Genomic DNA, 23,821 nt, shown 5'->3' with positions numbered 1-23,821 from the left:
TAAACTTTTGATGACTTTGTCAACTTACCATACTGCCTGAAAAATCTCTCTAGCACCACCTCCATCCTACTGACCTCATCTTTTGGGTTTCAGCTTAAGCTCACTTTCTCAGAGGAACCTTCCCTGATCCCCCCAGAGTAGGTTAAGTCTTCTAGATACATCCTTTCGTTGTACGTTCTAAGTTTATTTGTAGCAATCATCATAATCAGAATTATTTACTTGTCATTTATTTTCCTCGGTAGATGTAAACTTCACAAGGATTTTTGTTTTGTTCAGTGATTAATTACCAGCACTATGCTCACTGCCTGGGATATAGCAGGCTTTCACACATTTGTTGAAGGGATGAACGAACGAAATAAAGGGCATATTAAGAAAAACATGATAAAAAACAAATCCTTTACAGTGAGAACACACCTTCTTTTTATTCATATATTGAGATAAACTGCAAAGACTGAAAGACAGAAAATTCATCATAAATCATTCAGCAGAACATTCATTAAAAATCAAATGCATTTTCTTTAACAGAGTTCTCACACAGAAACTTTTATATAAGTCTGATATAACACTAAATATTTTACAAATCAGACATTTCATTTTTAAATCTAATTGTATAATCTTAAATGCACTATAGACAAATAAAGTAAGATCTCCTTTACCAGTTTCACTTCATTTAACTTATACAAGGCTTCCATTAAAATTCCATCACACCTTGAAAATTACCTGCAGCTTTTAAAAACACATGATTTAAACTTTAAATGGAAAAAAATCTTATGTAGCAATCTAAAAAACAAAGAACAAAAATAGGTAAGAGGCATTTCTTAATACAAATAAATCACAAAATAACATTTACGTGTGAGTTTCTTCTCATTGGTACTGTCATCCAACTAAAAAACAACTCATTTTGAAACTGATGCTTAAAATACTCCAGTGTCACTGAAAAATCTCTGTTACTTAAGTGGTGCCGTTCAATGGCAAAGCAGATTGTCAAGAGTGGAGTGGACCGACTCCTCTGCTGAAGCGAATGAGACTTATGCACATTCATGCCAGGTGTCACCCGCTACACAGTTACTAGACAGTGCAGCAACCAATAAGCCCAATTTTAACAACAACTCACTAAGACGTTTCAAGAAACACTTCTTACCCCTACATATTTCCAGATTGCTATAGAAAGATACAATTATAGTTGAAGTATAGGCTTTATAATAGGAATCTGTTTTAAAATATGAAAAAGATCAACAGAAAGAATTCACACCGATGAAATTCTGTGGGCTGATTTTCAAAGTTAGAAATAAGAATACCCACTGCTAATGGAAGCCCTGCTCTGTGCAAACATAGTGTGGTATATATTAAACAATCACACATTTGAGGTATTAGCTGGAAAAATATATATATATACACCTATAGAGGGACACATCCACAGAATATTCACAAATCTATTGGCCCCAAAACCAGCAGATAATAAAATTAAACGAAAAGGAATCACGTACCAACAGGAAAAAGTTACCCGCAGGGATTTTACAAAAAATGTGGTTACATAATCCTTAATATAAGGAGTATGTTTTGAATTAATGTCTTGAGGGAGAATGTTTCCATTTACATGAAAATGTCTATTTAACAGTAACAAAACAAAAAAGGATGCCTGAATTCTAGGACTGTGTTGCCTGCCAGATTATTAAAGGGATTTGTAAGAATTCCTTGAAGTTCCTCATCCTATCCACTTTTTCTTTGTAATTAAAATTTTTAAAAATTTGGAAGTTACTGTGGTACTACTCTTTTCTTTTTCATTGGCTTATAGAAAATTTTATAGATTTTACCTAGGCAGTAGTCCAATGTGGCCACAGATAAGGGTTTTCAGCTATTTAGTGAAAATTAAACTTTAGATTTATTGTTCAGAAGTTTTTCTGTTCAGATGAGAAAAAAGACGACGACTGCCCTTCCAGTTTGCCTCACTTTGTGAAGACAGATAGTAATATCAGTAGTATTACACCCCAGCTTCATATGTGGAAGCTAAATTAATGCACAAATCCTCCTTCTGAACCATGTGGTCCCTTGACATAACACTTAACTGGAAAGATGGCTCATTTGGTCCTCAGGCCAACGTCAAGAAATATTTCACTGCCTTAATACAAGTGGGAGATTTATTTTTTTAATGAAATATGTAGGAATACACTATTAAGTAAGATTAATGTCACATTAATTAAATAACAGCTGCATTTAAAAATATTATAGATCAACAAAGGGAAATCAAGAGATTAATCTTTCTCTCGCTAACTATTTGACATACTAGTATAACTGAAGATTTACTAAGAAGAAAACTCAAGCAAAGAAGTGCAGTTAAAGTACAGGGCTGGAATTCCACATGCCCGTCCTGTGAACACCTGAGTTGACACAAAAGCAGTGGCTTAATGCCCTGGCATAGGTATACCTTAAGGACTTACTTTTCTCTACCAAGTCTTTGTAAGTCATAAATAAGAATGTGATGAGTATGAAACAAATACTTAAAGATTCAAATGCAATCTGTTCCCAAAATATATTGTTTTCACTTATTAAATGGATTATAACTTGAAATAAATTCTCAGATTTGATCAAAATAAATTCTGAAAGTTACAAATGATTAGCACCAGTCCATTTGGGAACTAAGGAATCAAAAGAGGAGCAGAAAAGGTACTACTTATTTCTCTCAAACCCTCATAAGCAATGATGTCTGTGTATGTTTAAAAAGGGATAAAATGTAAAGCATTAATACATATAATTGTTGTCAAACTTCTAAAATACCAGCCAGAGAAGCTAATAAAGCAGTACTCAAAGACTGAGGGCTTTTCAGCAATGACTAAATGAATAGTACAAGTTATCAAATGAAATCGCAAAGCTCTTGTAGCTAAAAGAAAGACAGCAAAATGTTGGAATTTTTATTAAAGAGTGGCAAACATGAAAATCTTATTACATCTCAAGATAGCTGAAGTCTTCTTCACAGAATTAACCCAAAATTCTAAGACACTTGGTTGGACCCTTGCACCATTATATAGGTGACAGTAAGGACTTAATCTTCCCTTGCATACTTTCTATGTGGCTTAAATTTTCAGGCACTCTATCACTCATTTCCCACAGTTGGTTTGAAAATTTCATTTTATCAAAAACATTTCCCCAAACATTTTATGGAATGTAATGGGATGCAGCAATGCAAGTGAAATATAATACTGTCCAAAAGCCATGTATGACTTCAGAGTGTACAGCTTCACTTAACTTGATAATTTCATCTATCCCCTTAAAGTCAGGATTAAGGGAAAAAGAATCAGTCAACAAGAGTTCAATTCACACAAGCATCAACCACAATAGTGTAAATTTCCCACTAAAACTGGAAAAATATAGATGAAAGTTTTTCATTTAAATTTTTATAAGTTTTCTGATGCAATATGAACTTTCAGGTTAATTAGAATGCTATGACCTTATTTTTTTTAAAAACTCATTATATGGGCTCAAGAAAATATTTAAAATTGTATTTTCTTTTAAGCATTGCTATTTTTTTAAAGGCCTCATTTCTAAAATAAAGTTGGTTAAGCTGTCCAGCTTCCCTAGGATACTATATTATTAGTTTAACCTACTTATTCAATCAGGCATTTCTATTGACTCACCTGGAAAGAGGGATACAAGAAAACATTTTAAAAAGAATGGTCATTTTAGAAGTTTTATTCAACAGATGCTATAAATTAACTACATGCCGAAAATATCTTTAAACAAAAGAACACTGCCACTTTAACTAGCATCTCTCACACACAAAAAACTACTAAAGATGTGTTCATATTCCATTAACTGAGTATGAAGCAAAATCATTAAAATATTACAACTGTAAACATACAAGACTAGAAATCAAATAGTTTCATACCCAATATCAGGCACCAAAAACCTCAATTTCCAGCTGATCTCTGTAATTTATATTATGGATTTAATTACAAGGAGCTTATTGCTACAGGATTAATTGAATTAATAGTGAATAGATTTCAGCTCAGAATTTTGTAAGGATAACTTGCTATACATCACTATTCCACCTGCTGCTAGCTTTCTGCTCACTGCTGCCTGTGGCCAAACAGATCATGCTCTGACCCAGGAAGCGTGCTATAGTCTGTCCATATGTTTAAGAGTTGGCAATCAGGATAAAAGGCACAAAGCTTTATTTTAGTAGTAACGTTTCTTATTACTTATTTGTAGAAGAACCCATTTACTTTTGGATCTTGCCTAAATGATCACTAAGAAGAAACTGCAAATTTCCATGGGGGGAAAACAGGTAGGTCCTCTTCTCCATAAATTTTAGCAGCATTTAAAAACATACATATGAACATTTGGGGGCCTTTTAATTATTAGAATTGCAAACGACATAGCTGCAGTTTACTGTTGAAGACCCTTTTTGTTTAATATCTATATAGCCATTTCTTCATATCTTCTTTAAAATCTATCAGTATAGCATTTCATTTGTATGCATGGCTTAGCAATTCATAAAACTAAATAAATAGCAAACTGATAGTCTACACCAGTTCATTTATCTCAATATATATTTTGGAATATAATGGCAATATTAAAAATATCAATTCCCTCTAAGCTGATAATGCTACAAGATTTTACATAAAGTTAAACAGGCTTTGTTTTTTTTCTTTTTGAAAAAGTTTCATTGTTTAAATTCCACACATTTGACATCTGACAAGGAAGATGTAATTTTGTCATAGAACATTTATTCCATCAATTTAAACTGATGTGTCTCATGGAACTAAACACTAAAAGAATTCAAATAAAAAGGCAATAACCGGTATGTACACAAAATGATCATCCCATAAATATTTACACGACAAGGAAAAAAACGGAGAATCACTAAAACTGGAAACTGCTACAGGTGTGATAATGCTTTCCCAAGACATTTTTAGTTAGGAATCATTTAAGCTTTTAAAGTGAAAATAACTGCAGAAGCGTAACTAAAATATTAATTTTAGTCTTCAGTTTCTTACTATTTAAAGGAGCCAGTAGGTCATAAACAGTCCAAGATTTCAGGGACCAACTATTCAGTTTAGTTTTTAACATCAAATCTTTTTCTTTAGCTCTCATGATGAAACCAAACTTACTTACAGAAAAAACAGAGTATGCTAAAAGGTGTAAATAAAATTCCAGTTCATCCTCCTTTATAGATACTGGTCAGCCGCTCCAACTCTTTACAGTTGTCCATGCTCAAGGCATCTGCCTTCCTTCGGAGTCGATCGTCACGGTATACTTTTGCTGCATATTGCATGTCTGTTTCTATTAACAAATAAACATATTTTGCTAAGTAAATACAGTCATTCCTTGGTATCCTCAAGGGATTGGTTCCACGACTCCCCATGAACACCCAAATCCTCAAATGCTCAAGTCCCTTAGTTGGCCCTCTGTATCCGAGGATGCAGAACTGGTGGATACAGAGTGCCTACTGTAATAATTGAGATCACCTAGTTGTTTAAACTCAAATAATGTTTCATAGAAGCCCTTCGATATACTTCTATTAACTGACTTTTTAAAAATAGTTAAAGCAAGCCAAGTCCTACTCCTAAAAGCCATTTGGAAGCCTAGCACGTAAAACACCAGAGCTGCTCTGGAGAAGAAATAAGGGTAGAATCCCATCAACCCCTTCCACCTCCACCCGTCTCCAGTGGTTTAAAAGCAACTGCTCTAACTTATCATCTTGACCTCTTATCCTAAAGACATCATAGACTATTCACTACCGTTAGTGGGTCTTTTCTGCTGTGACCTTTTGTTAAGGTTTCAGCTTAATTAATTATGCCAAGACTTGAGCAGAAAAATTTAAAATCTTGTTCTGAGTTTGCTTGAATTAAAAAAATATGTAATAAACTTACTGAAGGTACACAAAAGAGAAAAGAAGCTTGCTATACAATCAGAGTAGTGGTACTCAGCAAATAAGTACTTCTGAGGCTTCCTTCAGTATGTGGACAGCATTACTAAGGGAAAACAAATGGACTAGAAATCAAACATTCTTCAGGGATTCCTTGTTATTTTCCTGTTACTCAGCCATTTCACTGTTTATTAACACTTCTAAAGGCTGGGAGCACTTAGAGAAGATATAACAAAAAGAGAAAAAACTTGGTTACTTTCTGGAAAACAGTGGCTAAAGTAGAGGACATCAGTCAGGACCACATTCAAAATATACTCAGAGGTAAGAGAGCAGGCGATTTCTCAGGATCTGTCAGAAATGATGTTTATTCAATCAGTCAGGGTAGGATTTAACAACTCAATCAAAACCACTCCACCCTTTTTATTTACAAATGTAAAGACTTGTAAAATCCATCTGCAGATGATTCTTCCCAAATAAAGTAGATAACCTAAGCTCACAGGGCTAGTAAACTGCAGGGTCTAGATTCCAATTCCGACCTCCAAGTCCTAGCCTAATATTCTTTCCATGATCTCAAATCACTGCTTCTATTTTATAAAACACCTCTTTTACCAATCTAGACATTAGAGAGTGTTAGAAGTGACCCTAAAAACAACCTGGCAAAAGAATATCCACTGGCCAACAATCTTTCCAATGACATTAATTTAAGAAACAAGATAATTTTATCCTAATCAACAAGTGAAACATTCAATCAATAAATTGTTATACTGAGCTCCTCCCACTTCTACCTTCATTCAAAACCCATAACCTCTAGATGTGCTAAGTTTGTTGAATTTTTTTTTTGAAAATTTCACAAAACTTGACTACTACAACGAACATGCTAAAACCCTTTACCTTGATTGACCAATTCTTCATATTTTGTCAAATTTGCTTTAGCTCTCTCTACAATAAAGGCTGTTGTTACTGTTGTGGTGGTTATTATTTTGCAGACCTTTTGAGAGTAAGTTGCAGACATCATGACCTTTCATTCCTAATTACTTCACCATGTTTCTCCTAAGAACAAGGGCATTCTCTTACATAACCACAATACAATTTTCAAATTCAGAAATTTAACGATATGACACCATTATCTAATATGTAGTCTATATTCAAAGTTCCCCAACTGTCCCAATGATATCCTTTATAGCATTTCCTCCCCAGCCAGGATCACACATTGTATTAGTTGTCACGTCTCTTTGGTCTTTAAGAGTTTTGTCTTGTTTCCTTAATATTTCTGAACACAAGCAAGTTGTTTTATAAAAGACTTATTAAAATCAGATTTAGTTAAAACTTTTGATATTAACTTTAAAAGACACACATAAATGTGTACAATATAGCTGTAGACAACTTGGTGTAGTGGAGAAAACATGGACTGAAGGGTCCATGAAACCTATTAATACTGATCTTACCAGATTGTTTAAAGATTAAACTAAATTATGCCAAGCAAAAACACTTGGCTTATAGTAGGGATGGAATAAAAAATAATTATAATGAGTAACAATAGTGAACACTTACTGGTGCAAGGCATTACGCTAAGTGTTAACATACATTATTTGTTATGGTCCATATTTTAACAATGAGATAACAGGTTCAGAGAGGTTATGTAGTGTGGCCTACATAATGTGTTGGTGGAGCCAAGATCTTGCAAGGCAGTCCCAAAGTCTGCACTTTGACCATAGCATTACACTATCTTCCATAAATATGAATACCTTTTCCTTCCTTCTTTCTATTTATACAGTCAATTATCAATTATTTAAGGAAATAGAATGTAAGTAAGCATAATCCAAAAATCAGCCAGTTAGCTGAGGACTAGAACTTGTATTTGAAAGTGGATACACCTACCTAATGCGCTAGTCATTCTTTTAACACAAAATAAAACAGGTCTTTAATACATTCATTCATACAAATTCATTAATCATTCATCCAATTGTTCATACATCCATAAAGAATTTACTATATGCCTATGATGTGCAAAAAATTGTGCAAGGTACTACAGAACACAAAATGAAATGAAATGAAATACAATAAAATAAAATTTGGTACATACTGCCATTAAGACCTTCAGCTAATGCAAGGTTTCTCAACCTCAGCAATATTGGCATTTGCGGCCAGACAATTCTTTGCTATAGGGAGCTGTCCTGTGCATTGTAGCAAGTTCAAAGCATCCCTGGCCTCAATCCATTGGACGCCAAGAGTAATCCCTTCCACCCTCATCCCGTGTTGACACACACACAAGTTTCCAGGTATTACCAAATGTCCCATGGGAGACAGGTGAGAATCATTCCCAGTTTAAAACCACTAGTCTAATGTAATCTTCTCCACACGGAACAGACTGATTTTACAGACTCAGAGACTTGGAGACCAAGGAGGTCGTACTTCCTCTAATTGCCATTATATAGACCAAGGCCAGAGATAAGAATGCTCTTTGAAGTATACAAAGGTTATGTTTCATCAAATTTTCCCTAGTGGGTGAGAGACTATGGTAACTGCTACCATTTTCTGAGCAATTACTACATGAGAAACACTTTAGCTATTGCCTGATTTAATTTTCACAACAAACCCATAAATTTAGGTATTATTGAGAAGACTGTGGAACATAGTGCCTGGATTCTGGAGACAAATTGACTGGTTTTGAATCATAGAACACCTCTATGACCTTGAGAATTTACTAATCTCTCTGTCTCAGTTTCCTCATATGTAAAATGAGTATAATAACCTCATAGTGTTGTTGTGGTGATTAAATGAGTTAATATATATATAAAGTGCTTGGGACAGTGACCAAAACAATAAGCAGTAAATAAATGATAGTTATTTCCTCCTCCCACTCATCATCATCATCCATTTGACACATGAAAGAATATACTCACAGAGGTTAGAATGAATATTTGGCCCTAATCATTCAGCTAAAAATTTCAAACAAGGATTCAACTTTAGTCTAATTCCAAAGTCTACACTATATGGTCTACTTTATTATTCCAAACTGACAGAGAAACAAAAACTATAATAACACTCAGTTCACATGCAGCATCTCAGTAGATTCTTATGGTCAACCTTTTTATAGGTGGAGCTGCCTCTTAAATTAAGGAAGCTGAGGCTGGAAAATGCTAAACAACTTGATTAAGTGTTCCCAAGGACTTCTCTACACACAAAATAAATAAAGGAAAATGAAATGTCCATAAAACTCGTACATTAAATGCTAAATGTGTAGGCTAAATTAATGAAGAGTTTCAAACTTAACTCTGAAACAGAATGCATATTAAAATTGACGACACAGTTTATGTGCCAGGATTTTTTCTTTCTTAGTGGCACATAAAATGATGCATGTTACAATTGACAACATCTTAAATACACTGAAATTTGGTATTATTCACTTATTCAACCAGATATTTACTGATACAACAATAACACAAATACCATTTATCAAGTCCTTCCTAAGTGCTAAACACTGTTATTAGGCCACATGTACATTGAAACACTTTCTCTCATTTAACTATTGAGTTCCAATCATGTGCCAGGCGGTTCTAGAATACTTCTTCAGTAGAGAAATCTATAGTTATCAATTCCAAAGACTCTGAGTAAGTTTCTAAATGTTAAACATTTGACAAACTTACTTTGTTGTCTTTCTTTCCAGCAATTATTTCGAATATTAGTCACATAATCTTCTTCCACACTCTTTTCTACCTTTTGTAATAATACTCCTTTATATTCATTTTTAAAGTCCTTATTGACATAATAGACGACTCCCAAGTTTTCTGTCTGCATTTTAATAGTTTGTCCTGATCCACTGTAAAAGAAATGCTTGATCATTACTTTTTTAATTAAAATTGTACATTCTGATCTGCTACTCCAAACCAAGCTAAGAAAAGCAATTAAAAATAATTAAAAAGTTAATATTGGTAATCATTTATTCACATTATCTCTAATTGCCTAAAACCACCATTCATGTCATAAAAAGCAATCATATTTTAATATACTATGTTCTTATAAGTTCTCTCAGTTTTTAGTTGACAAAAATCTTATTTGGAAAAAATAAGAAGGTATTTCTTGTTTTTAGACCAATCCGTTTCTAATATTATAAAATCACTGGCAATACGATTTTACAAAGTTTCCTTTATATTCATTGTATTACAGTAAAGTTTTCTAGAATGGATGCTGCATTAAATTTCCTTTATGTCTTGACCTCTGATATATAAAGTATATTATGGAAAAAGACTTCACATAACAAAAAAGTGATATTTGGTTTTATTTAATCAATATTTTACAAACAGAGGAGTGAAGTGATTTCCCCCTTAATGACACAAATCTCTGTAAGATCAATCACAATTTTATTTTTGTTTTTAAAGTATTTTTTGTTTTCAATGTCAACATGTTACCTATTATAGGAAATTGCTATCAAGTTCGAAGACAGCACTTCTGTCTTTATCCACAATGCAAGAAAAATGTAAACTAACAACATAATACAAATTAATCACTTGAGAAACTATTTTTAAAATTAGAGACTTTTAAATCTGATACACTTGTGGTAATAGAAGATTTGGCACTTAAAAGTTTAAAAAAGCACAAAGATCTTTAAAGGAAGCTATATAAGAAACAACAATTCTTTTTGTAAAATTTCACTTAGCTACTTACGATCTGGGATATAAGGAATAAGGAGGACTAGAGACCATCAACTGGCTTAATAACGACACGAGGATCAATACGATAATGGGCATCAGCTGGATAAACACAGAAAAACCTCCCTATAAAAAATCATCAAAGAATAACAAATTGTAATATAACCATAGATGTCAAGAATCCAACAGCTGTCACACATTTTGAGAGGCAGAAAGGATTTGAGATCATCTGGTTCAGTGCTCTCAAATCTGCCTGATCTAACAACTTCCTGGGGTGAGTCTTCAAAATACCACTTTCCAGTTGCTTCACCTGAGATCCTGATGTGGAAAACACTGATTTAACCTGATCTCATCTTACAGATGAGGACGTTCTCCTTTCTCTCATGCACAGAGAGACCACCACTATGCAGAAGGTTGCAAAGCTCTTTTCACCTTGGATTTGAGGGTGGACCGTGGAAGCTGATGAGTGGCAGAGCGGGGGCCCAGGCCTTTTAACTTGTAGTCTAGTGCTCTTTCCACCTACCTTTCTACTTTATGTAATTTAACTGCTACATGCAATTAGGTATAACTGTATTAGAACAAGGAGAGTTACTTCCAATTTACCTTTTTCAGTATTAATTCTAAATCCTTTAGGACCAACAATAAGAAGTTACCTTCAAAACATGCCCACTGCAGGTGTTATCTTCATTAGAATCACAGAGCACCAAATGTGAAGGTGTCATATGCCCAACCACCCTCCACCGTGACTTCTACCTTGCTCCCCTCATACCCCTGAGGGATTGTCTAGTCTCTACCCCTCACCTGTGGTGGGAGAAAATTCATTACTTCCTTTTAAAACAAACTGCCCTATTTTCAGACAACTCTAATTACTTTTCCTGAGCTGAGATTTGCCACTTTATGATTTCTAATTATATCATAAACATACATCTCCTCTTTCCTCTTCTCTTTCATGTCCACTATGTCGATGCTGATGTTGATGGCTATAACCAGCTCGTCCATTTGAAAATGAATGTACACTACCTAGAAAATAAAAAACAAGGTTAAATTAGGGATAGCAATTATGATCAGAAAAATCCTATTTTTACATTTTTAATTTTTTAAATTAACTGAAAAAATGCATATTTAAGTAGTGAATGCTTATGGCCCTCTCCTCTTGTCAGAGACGCATGGAGGGAAACAGGGACGATTCTCGCCGGACCCTACTTCCTTTAAAGTAAAGCTCCCTCTTCAGGAGAACTTGAACACTGCATGCATAGAGGACTTCTGCTGTAGTCGGTTGCTTTTACAAACCTTGGATCATTACTCTGAAACTCTGCCTTCTGCATTTACCAATGAATAACAAATATCTCTGAAAATCAAGAGATAGTGCTCTAACTCATTTTTGAAAAAACAGCTGCGTAATATACTATGGTATGGGTGGACCACAATTTATTCAAATATTCTCTTGCTGATAAACATTCAAGCTGTTTTCAAATAAGGTGACCAACCAGAAATGGCTACCAATGACAAAGTAAACAACGTTATAACAAACAAAAGAACTATAAATCAACTATCAGAAAATTCACTAAAATCTGAAAGATTTTTGATTGTTTCTAGCATATTTTCAGTCAAAATTATTAGTCTGAATAATTTTTCTGTGAAAGGTAATTATGTATCCTAATACATCAAAATACAGGTTATATTTTCAGTCATTAATTTGTATTTAACATTCTCCTTCCTTCAAGGATGCTTTATAAAATGTCCTATCAATGACCAATCTTTCTGAATAATATTCAGACAGGGCCACCAGGACAAATTATACTGCTACATGCATAAAGATTCTCCTAATTTTGAATAGAATGTTTAACTTAGCACATTAAGCATATGCTGTAAACAAGACTGGAGCTATAATTTTAACCACCTTAGAGGAGCTACTCTGAAAGAAAATTAATTTCCCCACAAACAACTCACAGTAAATCTAAGTGGAGTTCAATATTCATGCTGGTACTATAAAATCCATTCATTCAGTAGTTCCTCTAGAATACTTTACTTTGATAGCCTAGTTCAAGTAATTATTTCTATCTTAATGTAATTTTAAAAACCCACTTACTTTATATATAACCTATGAATCAGATATTTTAATATTTCAATGGACAGTACCTCCGCATACATCCAAATTAGTAATTTATAATGTTATTAATGAAATATCTACATAGAGCTCCAGAAAACCAACGTCAAATAGTTGTCCAGGGTATAGGATACCTCCTGTACCTGTATGAGCACTTAACTAAGACATTGCCACTGGCTTTCCTACTTACACATCCTTTCTTCAGCTTTATATAAAATACAGAATATCTGTGCTCTTCATTTCTTTTTTTATTATTAAAATGTGTTTTAAGTGAAAGAGAGACTTACAGTAAAGCTAATAAATCTAACATTTTTCTTCTACCTTTATGAAAAACCATCACGGGATCATAATACTAGGAAAAACATAGGGGAGAAGGTAGATAAATCTCTAAACAGCCTAACTGGAGGTGAGGATCTCTAGCTTGATAAAATATAATATTTATAATTAACATTAAAATACCTGAGGGAAATCCACCACCAAAGAATATATTAAACAAGTCTTCTGGAGTTATATCAGCTTCACAACCTCTATGGAAATTAAATCTGCCATTGTTTTGGTGATTACATGCTTGTTCTTCATTGCCTGTGAGGTCATACTGTTTTCGTTTTTCTGGATTGCTTAAAATAGCATAAGCATTTCCAATCTCTGAAAAAGTAATGAGTAAAAGTTGGTAAGCAAAGTTTTTATATTATTAAGACAGTCCCATATAAAAGCCACTGTCATGTTAATAACAAGAAAAAAATTACTTTGAGACTAATCAAGAAAACGGTAAAACAGTAACAATTTCTTTTAAAGGTATTATACATTGTTTGCAATTATACATATTACTAGCTCCCAACACAATTTTTTATCCTAGACAGGCAAGTCTCCCTACTGCCTTGAACATAAAGGAATGTCCATCTTCCGATACTATTGTACTCCATCCCCTAACATCCTGCTTCTTCCTTTTTGAGTCTCCTAATCTAGTCATTCATTAGTTCCATTCAAACCAATGATACAGCAGTGGCTACCAACTGCCACCCACTTTACTTTACTACGTCATCCATTATTATTCCCACTTTACACATGAGCCCCCTGAGGCTCAAAAAAGCTAAGAAATTTGTTCAAGGTCAAATTTTTTTTAGCAGCGTTAAGTACACTGTGAAACCTACACCATGAACCTTGTTTTGCACACTCCAGCCCAGAATGAGCTATTTTTTATTCTATTCCAGAACAATTTATTGCTCTTAAAACTGTAAACTCCATGAGCGTAGGGACTGTGTCTATGTTTTCACTGCAATGTCCCCAAGGGCCAGCACAAAGTCTGAATTGTTTCTCAATGAATCCAGATAGTCTCTAGTTTTCCTATCTCACTTTGCCACTACTGTGATATTTATTTACAAAGAATTCTATTTCCAATCTCATACTCCTGTGTCCAAGAGAGGCAGTAGTAAATTGATTACCAAAATGTCTTCTTGAGGTAATTTACAAAAGCGGTAATGCTTTGATCTAAAAGCAGGAACTACCCTATTCTCATTCTGATACTTCTAATAATTAATCATTTCATAAATACAGCTTGCTTCTTAAACTAGATGGTAAGCCTCTTGCAAAATGGGATATTTTTTAAATACTTTCTGGATCCCATGTGGTGGCTGCCATAGGTACCGTGCAAGCAAACAGATGCTCATTAGGTAGTTGTTTTTAGATGATTATATATCACACTGAAATTAATTATATACAGATAATCTAGAACTTTTCTTCTCATAGGGCTTCTTAAACCTGGGACAGAGATAGCTTTCAAGTGGCTTGTGAACCCTATTGTATGAAAAATCAGGGGGCCAGCCCCGTGGCCGAGTGGTTAAGTCCACGCGCTCCGCTGCAGTGGCCCAGGGTTTTGCCGGTTCAGATCCTGGGCGCGGACATGGCACCGCTCGTCAGGGCTCATTGAGGCGGCATCCCACATGCCACAACTAGAAGGATGTGCAACTAAGATATACAACTATGTACCGGGGGGATTTGGGGAGATAAAGCAGAGAAAAAAAAACAAAGATTGGCAACAGTTGTTAGCTCAGGTGCAGATCTTTAAAAAAAAACAAAAAGAAAAAGAAAAATCAGGTGGACGGTCCATTTATTTGAGGAGATGGTCCAAAACTTTCTTCAGATTCTCAAATACTGTAGATCTATGACTCAGAAATTATAGTCATCACTTATAATGTTACTCCAATGGGAAAGCATAATCAAAGATCCAATCAATGTACTTACAAATTACAGCAAGGTATTAACCCATAGCTATAAAAACAAAGCGTATATTTCAATATCTGCTAAAGTTACACTTCCAGTAATAATATCAGTTTCAGGATTTAACGACTATATAGTAATGGACTATTTCAGGTAATTTAATAATGCTATTACTTTTTAAACTATTACTATATTGGCAACCCAATTCTATCTTCAAGACTTCTTTTTTGTGTGTGTGTGAGGAATATTGGCCCTGAGCTAGCATCTGTTGCCAATCCTCCTCTTTTTGCTTGAGGAAGATTGTTGCTGAGCTAATAACATCTGTGACAATCTTCCTCTATTTTGTATGTGGGATGCTGCCACAGTGTGGCTTGAGGAGAGCAGTATGTAGGTCCACAGCCAGGATCCGAACCTGTGAACCCTGGGCCACTGAAGTGGAGCCTGTGAACTTAACCAAGATTTTTCTTTTTTAAAAAATATAATTTCCAAACATTAAGATATTTTAGAAGATATTTGTGAAATACTGTAATAATCCATAATTATGTATGTAAGAAAATTTGTTTAATCGACTGACTACAGTAATTTTCTATACATTTACTTTGTGCTACACTCAAAATCAAGAACTTTTTCCAGTTTCTTATGATCTCAAGAATTAAATCCAAAATTCATTTTGGTATTCAAAAGCCTTACAAAATACATTGCTACCCGTGTCTCACTTACTTCACCAAAAGATACCTGCCACTTTATTCATTTTTCTTTAACGAAACTTTTTATTTAAGGTAACTTTAGATTCATATGAAATTCTAAGAAATAATACAGAGAGATCCCCTGAGCCTATTACCTAATTTCCCCAATGGTAATATCTTTTTAATTACAGGACAGTATCACAGATAGGATAGAGACATTGGTACAGTCAGGATATAAAGCATTTCCATCACCTTGTTCTTGTTGTTTTAGAACCACACCTACTTCCTTCCCCTCCATCCCTTCTTTAACCCCCGACAACCACTAATCTATTCTCTATTTCTATAATTTTGGCATTTCAAGACTGTTACATAAATAGAATAACGCAGTACATAAATGGAATGAAAGCTTTTGGGATTGGCATTTTTCAGTCAGCATAATTCTTTGGAGACTGATTCAGGTTGTTAGGAAGCCAACAGTTCATATCCATGGTGTGGAGGTAGCACTGTTTGTTTCACCATTCACCCACCGAAAGAAATGTGGGTTGTTTCTAGTTTTTGGCTATCACGAATAATACTGTGTACATTCATGTACAGGTTTATGGGTAAACATAAATTTTAATTTCCCTGCAACAAATGCCCAGAAATGCAATTGCTGGATTGTATGGTAGCCAAATATTTGGTTTTTTGAGAAACTGCCAAATTGTTTTCACAGAGTGACTGTATCATTTTACATCCCATCAACAATGTACGAGTGATCCAGTTTCTCCGCATCGAGACCAGTATCTGGTGTTGTTGCTATTTTTTATTTTAGCCATTCTGATGGGTGTGTAGTCATATCTCATTTTGGTTTTACTTTGTATTATTTCTAATGCTAATGAATGATGTTTAAAATCTTTTCATATACTTATTTCCCATTTGTATATCATCTTCAGTGGAATGTCTCTTACCTATTTTCTAATTGGATTGTCTGTTTTTTTAATTTTGAGTTTGAGGAGCTCTTCACGTATTCTAGATACTAGTCCTTTGTCAGATACACGTTTAGCAAATATATTCTCCTAGTGTGTCACTTGTCTTTTCATCCTCTTCACAGGATGCAGAGCAAAAAATTAAATAATTTTGATGAAGTCCAACTTATCAACTTTTCCTTTCATAAAATGTTTTTGGTGTTAAGTCTAAGAAATCACTGACTAGCCTAACATCCTAAAGATTTGCTCCCAAGATTTTCTGCTAAGTGTTTAAAATCTCTGTAAATAAGAAGTTTTAAGTTTCTATTACTAGATTCTTTGTTGTTTTATATTTACATTGTTTCATATTTACGTTCATGATTCATTTTGAGTTCATTCTTGTATAAACTGTGAGATTTAGATCAAAGTTAATTTTTTTTGCCTATGACTGTCCAATTACTCCAAAACCATTTGCTGAAAAGGTTATCTTTCCTCCATTGAATTGCTTTTGCAGCTTTGTCAAAAATCAGCTGGGTCTCTTTGTATGGGTCAATATCTGGGTTTCCTATCCTATTACATTGATCTATGTGTCTATCTCTCTGCCAATACCACACTGATAACTGTAGCTGTACAGTAAGTCCTGAAATCAGGTACAGTGATTAATCCTACTCCATTCTTTTCTTTTTACTTATTCAGGTTGTTTGTCTTTCCATATGAGTTTTAGAATAAACTTGCTTTTATCTGTAAAAGAGTCTTACTAGGACTTTGACAGAAATTGTGTTAAATACGCATATCAATTTGGGGGGACTTGACATCTTTATTGTCTTGAGTCTTCAAATCCGTGAACGTGATATACCATTCCATTTATTTAGCTCTGCTCTGATTTCTTTCATTAGTATTGTAAAGCTCTCAGTAAACACATCCTATACAAGTTTTGTTAAATTTACACCTAAGCATTTCTTGTGTGTTTGACTGTAAATGGTAATATATTTTTAATTTCAGTGTCTGCATGTTCACTGCTAGTACATAGAAATATACTAAATATTTCTAAACACAGAAATTGACTTTTGTATGTTTATCTTGTATTCTGAAACCTTGCAGAATTCACTTATTAGTCCTAGGATTTTTTGGGGGGTGGGGGTATAATCCTTTGGATTTTATACATAATCAAGTCATTTGCAAATAGGGACAGTTTGATATCTTCCTTTCCAATCTGTGTGTCTTTTATTTCCTTTTCTCACCTCAATGGACTGATTAGAATTTCCCACTCTATGTTGAATAAGATGGTGAAAGAGGACATTCTTGCTTCAATCCCAATCTTAGGGGGAAAACATTCAGTCTCTCACCACTGAAAGTACAAAGTTATCTGAAGGTTTTCTGTAGCTGCTCTTTTATCAGTTTGAGGCAGTTCCCTTCTACTCTTATTTTTCTGTCAGTTTTTATCATGAATGAGTGGTGAAATTTTTCAAATGTTCTTATTGCACTGATTGATAAAATCATGAGATTTTCCTTCTTTATTCTATTCGTATAGAAGATCACACTGATTGATAGTTGAATAGTGCACCAGCTTTGCATCCTTGAATAAACTCCACTTGGTCAGGGTGTATCATTCTTTCTACATATTACTGAATTCTGATATTTTGTTAAGGGTATTTGAGTTTATTCCATGAAGAATACTGGCCTGTAGTTTTCTTTTTTCATAGTGTCTTTGACTGGTTTTGATAGCAGGGTAATACTTACTTTGTAAAATGGATTGGGAAATGTTTCCTTCTCTTCTATTTTCTCAAAGAGGCTGCGTAGAATTGGTTTTAATTCTTCTTTAAAAGTTTTAAAGAAGAATTCTCCAGTAAAGGCATCTGAGCCTGGAGGCTTCTTTTTGGGAGTTTCTTAACTACAAATTTAATTTACTTAGCAGTTACAGAGCTAGCTGTTCACATTATCTACTTCAGATTGACTGAGTCCTGATCATTTGTAATTCTCAAAGAATTGATCCGTTTCATCTAAGTTGTAAATCTGTGTGTAGAACTGTTCTCTTTTTTCCTTTGTCAGTCAATTTCAATGATCTTTCAAAGAATTAGTTCTTTTGTTTCATTAATCTTCAGTGTTGTTTTTCTGTTTTCGATTTTATTGATTTCCACTCTCACCATTATTTCCTTCCTTCTTCTTGCTTTGGGTTTATTTTCCTCTTCTTCTAGGTTCATGAGGTGGATGCTTAGATGACTGATTTGAGGCTGTTCCTCTTTTCTGATATACGCATTTCGTGTCATAAGTTTCCTCCCTCATTGCTTTAGCTGGTCCCCTCAAATTCTGATAATGCTACATTTTTACTTAGTTAACGTATTTTTTAAAAAATTTCTCTCGAGACTTCGTGGACCCATAGATTATTTAGAAGTGTGTTGTCCAGTCTCCAAGTGACTGGACACTTTCCAATTACCTTTGTTATTGATTTCTACTTTAATTTCATACGGCCAGAGAACACTCTGTATGATTTCAGCCTTTTAACTTACTGGAGGTTTATTTTATGACCCAGGATGCGCTCTATCTTGGAGTGTGCTCTGTGGGCACTTGCAAAGAATTTATAATTTGCTGTTGCTGGGCGGAGTGTTCTGTAAATGGTGATCAGATCTTGCTGGCTAATGGTGTTTAATTTTTCTATATTCTTGCTGATTTTCTGTCTAGTTGTTCATTCTATCAGTTGTTGAGAGGTGTTGACATTTCCAACTATAATTGTGAATTTATTTATTTCTCCTTCCAGTACTATCAGTTTTTGATTTACATATTTTGCATATCTGTTTTTAGTGCATACACGTTTATACTGTGATGTCTTCTTGAGGAACTGACCCTTTTATCATAATACAGTGTCCCTTTCTGGCATTTTTTTAGTCTAAAGTCTACTTTATGTAATATAGTCACTCCTGTTTCCTTTTGATTAATGTGTGCTTGATATATCTTTTTCCACCTCCTTACTTTCAGCCTGTCTATATTGTTATAAATGAACTGAGCTTCTTGTAGAAAAACATAGTCATGTTTTTTTTTAATTCACTCTGTCAATCTTTTAATTGGTATATTTAGATCATTTACATCTAATATAATTATTGATAAGTTAGGGCTCACGTCTGCCATTTTACTTTTTGTTTTCTGTTCTCTTTTTCCTGACTTCCTGTGAGTTACGTGAACATCTTTTTAGAATTCCATTTTGATTTATCCAGTGTTTCCTGCTTTTTAGTAGCTGCTCTAGGTATTGTATATATAACTTATCACAGCCTACGGGTATCATCATCTTACTACTTCAAGTGTACTACAGAATCCTTACTTCTCTTTATTTTCCTTTATCCTCATCCATTTATAATATAATTGCCCTATATATGTTCTCTGCATACATTTAGAACCATATCAGACAATGTTAACATTTTTGCTTCAAGTGTCAACCATAATTGAGAAACTCAAGAGAAGCAGTAAAAAATATTGCATTTACCCATATTTTTGCTTACCATGTTCTTTCTTCCTTCTTCATATTTCAAGATTCCTTCTTTTATTGTTTTCTTTTGTTTAGAGAACTTCCTTTAGCTATTCTATTAGGGCACGTCTTGTAGGGACAAATTCTCTTATTTTTCCTTCATCTGAAAATGTCGATTTCCTCCTTATTCCTGAAGGATATTTTTGCTGGGTATACAATTCTGAATTTCTTTTCTTTCAGTACTTGAAAAATGTGCCATCCCCTCCTGGCCTGCACCGTTTCCGATGTGAAATTCACTGTCATTTGACCTGTTTCCCCTTATAGGGAAGGTGTCATTTTTCTTTTACTGCTTTCAAGATTTTTCCTTTGTCTTTAGTTTTCAGAAGTTTGACTGTGATGTGTCTCGGTGTAGATTTTTTGGGTTTATCTGTTTGGGATTCATTCAACTTCTCAAATTATATAAGCTTAGATCTTTTTCCAAGTTTGGAAAGTTTTTGATCTTTATCTTTTGAGTACTTTTTCAGCTATGCTCTCTTTCGCCTATCCTTCCAGGACCCCAATGATACGATTGTTCAATCTTTTGTTGTGATTCCACTTGTCCCTGAGGCTATGTTCTTTCTTCTTTTGTTCAGTCTATTTTCTCCATAGTTCAGATTAGATAATATCTATTTTTCTATTTTCCAGTTCACTGATTCTTTCCTCTTTCTGTCCTTCTGCTGTTTATTACATTTATTGCTAGTTTTTATTTCAGCTTTTGGATTTTTAACTTGTAAAATTTCCATTTGACTCATTACACCTTTTGTTTATTTGTTCAGAGTTTCTATTTCTTTGCTAAGACACTTATTTTTCTAAATTTGTTTCAAACATTTTTTGTAATTGTTTATTGAAGCATTTTTATGATGGATGCCTTAAAATCTTTGTTAGGCAATTCTAATATCTCAGTCATCTCCATGTGCCTATCTAGTGACTGACTTTCTAAATTCAGTTTGAGGTTTTCCTAGTTCTTAGTATGACAAGTGATTTTCAACTGAAATGTGGTCATTTGAGGTATTACCTTATGAGACTCTGAATCTTATCTAAAGCTTCTGTTTTAACTGTCCTCCTCTGACACTACTCTGGTACAGAAAAAGGGAATAGCACCTTGTTACTCCCAGGTGGAAAAAGAGTCCAGATTTCCTCCTTGGCCTCTGATGACAGCTGAAGGGAGGGGAACCTCATTACTGCTGGGCAGGGATGCGATTGCCAGTCCCTCATCAAGTCCTTACTGATACTCCCTTGGCTGGCAAGAATAGGGGTGCCTCATTACTGCTCCCCAGGTGTAGTAAGGATATGGCTTTGCTTACCTTTGGATGGTGGTGAAAATCCTGACTCTCCACCAGGTCACTTATGACACTACTCCAGTGGGGAAAGGAAGGGACGCCTTGTTACTGCCAGGTAGGAGTGGAAGCATCAGCTCCCTACTCGATCTTCTCTGTTACCACCCCAACTGGAGGGTTAGGGCATCTCATTACAGCTCAGAGAGGGTGGCAGCCTAAGTTCTCTACTCAGCCTTGCTGGTGTGGGTATGGGTGCAGTCACAGGTTTTTCTGTGGTATTTGGTTGTAGTAGAATGGCCACTGCTTAAAAGTTTTCTGTCTTGCTAGGCTGTCCCTCTCCTGGTTGTTTGACTAGAGAGAGCATGCTTTTCTTGGAGATTGTCTGTGTTCATTGGTGTTTCTGGGTTGTCTGCTTCTCCAGCACCTAGTCTGACATATAAAAGGCAAAATGAAAACCCAAGCAACTCACTGCCATGTTGTTCTTTGGGTGCCAAGGTCCCTAGCTGCTCTACCTTCTTCTCTCCACCTTTCAGAGTTTTCTTATGTTTGTTTTGTTTTATATATAATATTCAGTTGTACTTAGGACACTCAGTTTTACCCCTTTCAGGGATAAGTACATCTCTTCCATCTTCCTGAAAGTGGAAGTCCTCATTCATTTTTACATCACTTGCCTCATTCTCATACCCAAGCTTCTGCCATCTTCCTTCTCCTCCAATCACAGAAATCATACTCATCTCGAGAAAACTCTTAATTCTCACCTATTATATGAAGGCTTCTCCAGTTACTCTGATCATAATGCTACTTTACATTTCTCACTTTTCTTCAGAAATCTTTACTCTATGTTTTGGTATTTATTTATATTCAGTCTTCTGGGAGATCCTGGGGTAAATCAGTTAATTTCTCTGAGCCTCAATTTTCTTATTTGTGAAAAGAGGATGACATGGGTCCCCTGACTATTTCACAAGATTTTTAACAAGCATTAAATTTTTAAAAATGGTAATGGAAAACTATGAAATGCTTGTCAAATGTTAGGTATTATTATTATTTCCAAATGTTCTGTGAGAGACTTGTTTCCCCCTTATAAATTAAAAATTCTTTGAGTAAGAGGATCTCATATTCTCTTACTGTATTTCTCTATAGACACTAGCCCAAAGGGCAGAACTGACTTCTTTGTTTTTAGACACAGATTCCAGATGTTAAGAATACTGAACAACCAGACCTAACATGGGCAACAGCATCTGATCCATTATTATTTATCAAGCAAATACATTAACAGCTAATCCATGCCCTTTGTTATAACATTCATATAGATGTCAACAGGCCCAGGTACAATTCAAATAGTCTCTGAAATACTTGAGAGTCTTTGAAGATAATGCACACTGAGTATGTTTTGAAGACACAGATGTCAAAGAGAAGAAAAGAGATCCATTTCATTCAAATCTTTTTTAAAAGTATGTTTCTATATCCTGTGCAAGTCCCTCTGTAGATGTAAGTAAAATATTCCCTGCTTTGAGAAACTTATAATACTAACTGTAAAGAACAAAGAGCTTCAGAGTTCATTTAGTATACCCTCCTTGATAACAACTCTTTATTTTTAAAGCTTTACAAAACACACAAATGAAAATATCCATTTAATTTAATTCCGGAAACCAATTATCTCCTCTTTTTCTATTCTTGGAGGAAATAAAAAGCAAGTGTTCTCCATCTTCTGTAAAAAGTGTTTTGGTAATTACAGAGCAATCAATCCATACTTACCTTTTACACAAAAGAAAAAACTATAGTCTTTGCTTAGAATAAACAGCCTGATAACCTAAAAACAGAGGTTAAGATCTATTTGTTAAAGATAAAACAAGATGATTCAGGAGGTAATGAAAAGACCCTGTGTGCTGAATGAATGAAACTTGCCATTTCTGTATGATGACACAAGCTGTAATATTCTCTAATTAACTACCTTTGCTCACCAAGCATCTGTGGACTGCAACCTGGGTTTTCTACATAGTTTCCACTTAATGAAAAATGGGCTCATCAGCCAACTCCCTATTCTGACCCTCTCTGGGATTAATAAATTAGCCTTCTGATTTACATATAACCTCTGTGTACTGAATAGCTTGAGCCTCTCCTCTAGAGATGAATCACCTCCTAGCACACTGATAAACATTAAGTTTTTGGTTTTGCAAAGCACAGCATAAAACTGAAATGTATCACCCCAAAGTACAATCACTTTGTAAAACCCCTTCTGAGTGTCAAGCTGGGGGGACATGTACACTGCTCATCTCTTCCAAACGTAACACAGGCTTGTAAAAATATTGGTAGATCCACTTACTGTTATTCCAAGACCAATAATGCTACCATGACTTCAATACAAGTGGGAGAAAGAAACAGTTTAATGTTCTCAGCATTAATGAAGAATTAATACTGAAATCACCTAGCAGATCACAAACATGCAAACAATTCACTGCCAAAATGTTTTTAAACGTTTTTAAAAACACCAAAAACTTTAAATTATTTTAATTCATAATGTGAAAAACATTTTTTACCTTTTAGGGGACTATGTGCTAAAGTTAGTGTTTTTGAGGGAA

General features: G+C 34.5%; 1 protein-coding gene across 1 annotated transcript in view; it reads right to left on the bottom strand.

Moving 5' to 3' along the window:
• Positions 1-396: 396 nt before the first annotated feature.
• DNAJB14 (DnaJ heat shock protein family (Hsp40) member B14) overlaps positions 397-23,821 on the bottom strand; it is a 53,288-nt gene continuing 29,863 nt past the window's right edge. The window contains exons 4-8 of the mRNA XM_046656539.1: positions 13,082-13,267; positions 11,441-11,535; positions 10,532-10,641; positions 9,514-9,686; positions 397-5,280 (exon numbers count right to left, since the gene is read on the bottom strand). Coding sequence (XP_046512495.1) covers positions 5,156-5,280; positions 9,514-9,686; positions 10,532-10,641; positions 11,441-11,535; positions 13,082-13,267 — 689 coding nt within the window. The 3' untranslated portion in view covers positions 397-5,155. The remainder of the gene's footprint in view (positions 5,281-9,513; positions 9,687-10,531; positions 10,642-11,440; positions 11,536-13,081; positions 13,268-23,821) is intronic.

Source organism: Equus quagga, chromosome 3 (genome assembly GCF_021613505.1).
Source record: "Equus quagga isolate Etosha38 chromosome 3, UCLA_HA_Equagga_1.0, whole genome shotgun sequence".
Lineage (NCBI taxonomy): Eukaryota > Metazoa > Chordata > Mammalia > Perissodactyla > Equidae > Equus > Equus quagga.
The sequence above is the reverse complement of the archived record's forward strand: the minus strand, read 5'-3'. Positions and strand labels throughout refer to the sequence as shown.